This window comes from Dufourea novaeangliae, unplaced genomic scaffold, assembly GCF_001272555.1.
Source record: "Dufourea novaeangliae isolate 0120121106 unplaced genomic scaffold, ASM127255v1 scaffold65, whole genome shotgun sequence".
In the NCBI taxonomy this organism is placed as follows: domain Eukaryota; kingdom Metazoa; phylum Arthropoda; class Insecta; order Hymenoptera; family Halictidae; genus Dufourea; species Dufourea novaeangliae.
Genome location: NW_015373961.1, coordinates 158,955 through 164,979, shown reverse-complemented (window position 1 = coordinate 164,979; position 6,025 = coordinate 158,955). Strand labels below are relative to the sequence as shown.

At 41.5% G+C, this 6,025-nt stretch overlaps 2 protein-coding genes across 2 annotated transcripts in view; one reads left to right on the top strand and one right to left on the bottom strand.

Annotated features, from left to right (window-relative positions):
- LOC107186451 (ubiquitin carboxyl-terminal hydrolase 31-like) overlaps positions 1-990 on the bottom strand; it is an 18,056-nt gene extending 17,066 nt beyond the window's left edge. Inside the window, exon 1 of the mRNA XM_015574313.1 lies at positions 16-990. Within this exon, the coding sequence (XP_015429799.1) occupies positions 16-745 (730 nt within the window). The 5' untranslated portion in view covers positions 746-990. The remainder of the gene's footprint in view (positions 1-15) is intronic.
- A 1,136-nt stretch (positions 991-2,126) lies between these two features.
- Positions 2,127-4,293, top strand: LOC107186450. Its single transcript, XM_015574312.1, has 6 exons — positions 2,127-2,305; positions 2,409-2,667; positions 3,185-3,308; positions 3,385-3,569; positions 3,890-4,033; positions 4,111-4,293. Exons 1-6 carry the CDS (start codon positions 2,127-2,129, stop codon positions 4,291-4,293), a joined length of 1,074 nt encoding a protein of 357 aa, XP_015429798.1.
- The last annotated feature ends 1,732 nt before the right edge of the window (positions 4,294-6,025 follow it).

Below are 6,025 nucleotides of genomic sequence, written 5' to 3'. Positions count from 1 at the left end.
TCTTGAACGCGGTGCTCATCTCGGGATCGTATTGGCAGCTCCAGATAGCCTTTAAAAGAAGGGCTAGCTGTTCCGTGATCTCGCCTTTCGTGCCGTACTTCTTCGAGTTCAGCTTGTTCCGTCTGGACAGATCGACCTTGTATTGGTCCAGGACGAAATACTCTGCGAGTATGTCCGTATGGGATAGACACTGCAGCACAGCGTTCATGAAGCACGTGTTACCGTGATTGCGTAAACCTATGACCCCTGGCACACGGTCTGGCGGTATATGCGCGGGCCTTGGCGGAGGGACCCTTATGTCCCCGGCGCTGGACCCGAGTTCGTCCCTGTGGGACGTTTTGTGGTTCTGCGCGCCCACGTTCGACATGTGCTGTACCATTTTGTTGATGAACTTCCTCCAGGATGGCCTGCGGAACACTTTCTTCACGCCGGGTCTCTCCGTATAGCTTTGCCCGCTTCCGTGCAATCGGCCTATATTTTGCTGCATGCTTTCTAGTTGCTGCTGCATATTGTTTCTCTCCTTGTTACCGCTCGTCCCGCTGCCGTTGTCTTTCGAGTCACGATTCGGCTTCGGACGTCGCCGTGACATCCTACCGCCTTGAAACGGATTCCTAGGCAACGTGAACGTACGCTTCAAACGGGACGCGGAATCCCGTGTTCGCGACTCGGACAAGTTAACCTCTTCCACGCCCAGCTCACCCTCCGACACCGATTTCATCACCGCACTGGCCTTCTCACCGTCCATCGCCGGCCACGGAAACAACCGTTCGAGCCTTCCGCCTTAACCCCTTTGCCCGTTCACATCACGCTACTATCTCTCTGTTCCACGACACCAATGATCGACACGCCGCGGCGACACGTCTATTCCGTGCCGTGACCGTCAACAACTGATCCGCGGAAAAAACGTCATACGCGTAAACCCGCACTCGTACGCGACGGCGGCCATTTGCCTTTTATCGCACGGGCTTCCACGATTCCGTGACACCTCCGCCATAGACTAGAACGTAATGGCTGACCGGGGCTCTCACGATGCGTACCGCGACCGACGCGACCTCTACGATGCCGTGTTTCTCGTTCTGGTTTGTCGGTAATGTAGAGTGCTTTTATACCTACGGTTGGTTGCGCGAGGCTATTTTTATCCAATGATGAGAACGAAAATTTGGTAAACAATAATTATTGTTACTACAAAATTTTTGTTAAGAGGATTAATCATGTTCCAATAACAATGTGAGCATGATCTGATATATTTCTACTATCGTATCAAGCAACTGTTTAACCGCATGCAGGACTGAAAATGGTAACGTGTTTTTCTTTAAAGTGTTCTAAAAGTGATTTAACCCGTTTCTTCATGTGGCAGGTAAGTACAGTCGAATCTCTCGAATCTAATTGATTCATTGCTACATTCTGAATCGAAATTTTTTTGAAAAATTTTTGTTTATATTTGAGTATCACGCGTGATTCAAGTGGAGTCGAAGGCGGATGGTCTGTCGCTCATTGACCCGTGGAGGATTTATGATAGGGTTTTGGAATGCGTTCGGTTTTGAAAGAGATTGAACAGACCTGGACGTCGCATGCCTGGCGGAAGAACACGTGGCGTCCTTCGGCAATCGGTGACGTAGAGGGTTGTTTATGTGAAACAGATGAGAGAAAGTTAAAGATGGCAAGCAGTCCTCTGTTGCGTTTTCTTTAGTATAAGGACATTGTTCCTGGAGGATCTGGCCACGGGGTGGGGAAGAAGTGGTTGCCTTCTGATAAGAGAACTGTGAATAAAGGTCTTGTTGTTAATGTGCCCCTTTGATTAAATAAGTGTTTACCAGAATGTGGATTCCATAATGGAGTCTAAAGTCTTCTTAAAAATGGAACCCAAAGTCTTTTAAAATCTTCTCTAAACAAGAACAAAAATATTCGGATAATGGAAGTTTCGGTAAACATAACATGAGATCTACTGTAATAAAAAGCTCACTAATCGCGATCCTCCGTTCCGGTGTCCATGGAATTTCGTAGAATGCTGATTCGCGAATTGTAAATATTTCAACAACTGCTGACTAGTTCTCGGCAGCAACGCGTCCTCGTCGTGTTAATCGATCATCAGAAATTCGTACACATTCTTAGTATCAATTACCGCCATGATTGCTCCTGGTTATAAAATTTATATTTTTTATATGAAATTAGCGTTCTTATCCGTATTTATATTTGCTCCATGGACGGCCACCTGTTGGGATTTCAGAGCAGTGGATCTACCGGACGACGTTTTCATCCCAAGATTCTCTATTTGGCGAAATCGTGCTTTCTTAGCCATCCCGAGGTATCGTATTATATTCAGATATATATAGTGAAATAATTCGAAATATATGAAGTTTCGTGATAAAAGAAAAAAGGAAAATAATGATACGATTTTTGATACAAAGATGGCAGAGAAATGGATCCTCCGAAGATACGGGAACGTTATTCGAAGCAGTTTGGCCGGAGTCGAGTTTTCCAGCCGTCAAACCCAGAAAAGTGGTCTCGTCGGTTTTACATAATAAACCTGTTAACGATGACTGTCTTCGATCGGTAGTGGATGTGGACGTTGATGGTCGAGGACGTTTATGGGCGCTGGAAGTACCCGATAACAATGACTGTACCGCTAGAATCGTCCTGTATAATCTGAAACGGAATAATCTATTGGTAAAAAAAAGCAGTTATAGGGTGGATGCACCAGTACATGAACACGTACCAGTGAATTAACATTACATATAAAAACAAGTTTTAGGTATTGAAATAAGCAAATGATTAAATATTTATATTTACGCAATTACATATTAACAATTTTTGAAATTAAATATTAACAATTTTATTAGAAATATTCATTTACTAGTTAATGTTCATTCACTGGTGAAATCTGTATTCTTTTTCTTTCTGATTTAATTAATTATATTTTCCCAATTTTTCAAATTGAATTCTATACGTTATAAAAAAGTATACATATTAAAAAGTCTAATTTTCATGAATCAATATTTATTAATACTATCATTTAAAATTCGACTTTGGTGGGTTTACCCTACTTTTACGAGATATTTCACGTAGCGTAAGTATCAGAAAATCCACGCTGAGATCAGAGTGAGGCAAATAGAACAAGTGTTGAGTACTATTAAATAATTATACCAAAATTGTTGATATGAAAAAATTCTTAACAATTTGATAGGTGTCATCTACGGACCTGACGAATGTACCGACGACGAACTTACGGGCCCTCGCTGTCGATCAATCGGGATCCAGAGCATACATCGGGGATTCTGGCGATCAATCGATCATAGCTTTTATGCCAGGTAAATACCCGTACAAACCTTGTGTTCAAAATATTTCTAGAAAGATTTCAAAATAAAGAACTTTTACCAATTCCAGAGAAAGAGAAATGGTGGACAATCAAGATGGTTCACGGACCGGAAGTGCCACGAGTTTTCAGTACCGATCTAGCGATTTCGAAAAAGAACTCGATGCTGTACGTAACAGGTTCAGCCACACTTGATTTATTCAGTGTCAATTTAGAAGAATTATGGAACCAGGACGCCAACTTATTATCTAACAGTGTAAGCACGAAGCATACACGTAGTATATTACTTTTACGTTTCGTTTCAGCAAGAATTTCGTTCGAACAAGGTGCAGAATCGCAAACAGAGCGACTCACAAGTTTGTTCACTAAAGGCAGCCACTTCTGTTTAACCAGATTATTCATCTCAAAAGGATAATAAAAGTACTAATAAGGAGAATATATAAATCGAAATTGCATAAAAGTTTTGACACCTAATTGTTATTTTAGTAGTTTGTTAATAAATGTGTGAGTCACTGTATATATTTTTGAGTGTGGAGAAAAATACGCGTGTATCGTTTTATTTCTACGATGTCTCAGAAATCGAGAAACGTCTCGGTGATCTGGCACGGTACCAAAATGGCCGCTTCAGCGGGGCTTTTCTGCGATGTCAAGGACGGTCTCCACTATTTTATGTCGTCGGAAAGAGCTAGCGTGCGTTGGGACACGAGACTTCCCCTGAGGGTAATTATACTGTTTTTTTTTTTATTCTATCTCTGAATGTATGACGAATACATACGTTTATTTCTCTCGAATTCCAGGCGGAAAGTCATTCGGTACTCGTGCAGAATGAGGATTGTCCGTGCATAACCGATTACGCTATGGACAGTCAGAAGAACTTGTGGGGCTTGATAAACTCGGAATGTCCGCCAAGGAGAAACGGTTCACCGATATCGTCGCTTAAATTCAGGACCATAAAAATCGGGAAATATCCGACATCTTGAGATCGGTGTTGATTAATACAGTAAATCCTGGATAAGTGTTCGAAGACTCCTCAGCAGTGACAAGAAGAGGTTTCCAGGTGTAACGCTGGATTTTGAATGAGGTATATGGCCATTAGTTTATGAAATATTTAATGTTCAATGCCGAGGAGCCTTCGAACATTCATCGAGGATTTACTGTAGTTCCATTATGGGAGATAGAGAACCATAAACTACGTGTATAGCTTTAATCTGTATTAAGCGACGAAATAAATATTTGAAGTTAAGTTCAGAAATCTGGATTCCCAGGGAATTGTGGGTAATATTCTATCTAAAATTTGATGCTGTGTCACTCTGCACACTGGTAATTTATTAGTTCTATGCACGATATATTCTTTTGGGGCCTTCAATGGATATTACAAACACTCGACTCGCCGAGTTAAGTAATTAATCCGGGCGAACCTGTTTCGTACGCGACAAAAGGTGGCCACGAGGATACGGAAACGTCAAACGAAAGGTGTGTTCAATCAACCGGGCGTTGCATCGGAATGCATTATGTAACAAGTGTCGTAGCGAATGATGTTATCACGGGCCACGTGGTTCCAGGAGATGGTAATTTAAGCGTATTAGCGGGCGTTAGGTAATGGTGGCTGAGAATCGATACTTGTGTGAGGATTAAGTGGAACTGCGACGTCACTTGGTAATTCGGGTTAATCGACTGTTTTTTTTCTTATTATTGTTGGAGCCAGTTCTGAACCTGGAAACAGATCCTGTGACCCCATACAAGACCAAGAATGTCATGTCAAGAATTTAACGAGAAATCGAGGAATTAAATCGACAAACCCGGATAGCATATGATGTCCAATGACGCCTTGAAGACGGCTTAAAGGCGCCCTAGACCTGAAATAGCTGTAAAATGGGCGTCTTCAAGGCGTCATGTGCTATCTCGGAATTTTCTTGCGGTTGAATCACTTGATGTTCTGATACCTAATTAAATCGCTATTTATTTCTTGTATTCCATGTAGAACACTCCCCAACGTTTATCATTAACTTTCACTTATGTGGACATGTTTTCGTGATTAAATGCCCCGATATTCGTACACGGTAATTACCGAGGTGTACAGATATCGTTAATTATTTTGATATACCGAGGCTATTTTGTGTTTTTTTTTTTTGCGGGAAAAAAGGAATGAATTATTGGCTGGTGCATGTATCGACAACGTGAGCGTAATTAATTGGTGAATTGTGTGGTGAAATCTGTCGTCTGGGAATAGTTACAGATAATTAACGATAGAACAGTAATTATTATTAAGATTTTTATTTGTCTGTGTACCCGTTACTGCGTTCGAACAGTAAGACTGTACGGTTCGTTTTATTTGGACCGACGATTGAAACGTCGTCGACGGTTCGTATTTGCCACTGGTTGGTATTTGTCCAGGTTATGTTCTCCCCGTGGGGAAATCGAATTTTAAAGATGGCGGTCGTGGAAAGGAGGCTCTTATTTCAACCCTTTGAACGCTGCACTTTCATTACAGTAACACAATTTTCACCAGAAAATTGGCAATGATAAATAAATACTGATCGAGAAATCTTCTAAAACTGACCGTTGACAGTTCAGTTTCTCTAGAAAGACCTACGAGAATGTTCCTTTTTACGAAATCTTTGGAACGAAGCGTGTAAGAAAGTTGAAATACGACGATGTATGATGAAACATGAAATGCTTAAATTTCAGTATTTTGTTCAACAGCATCCAAAA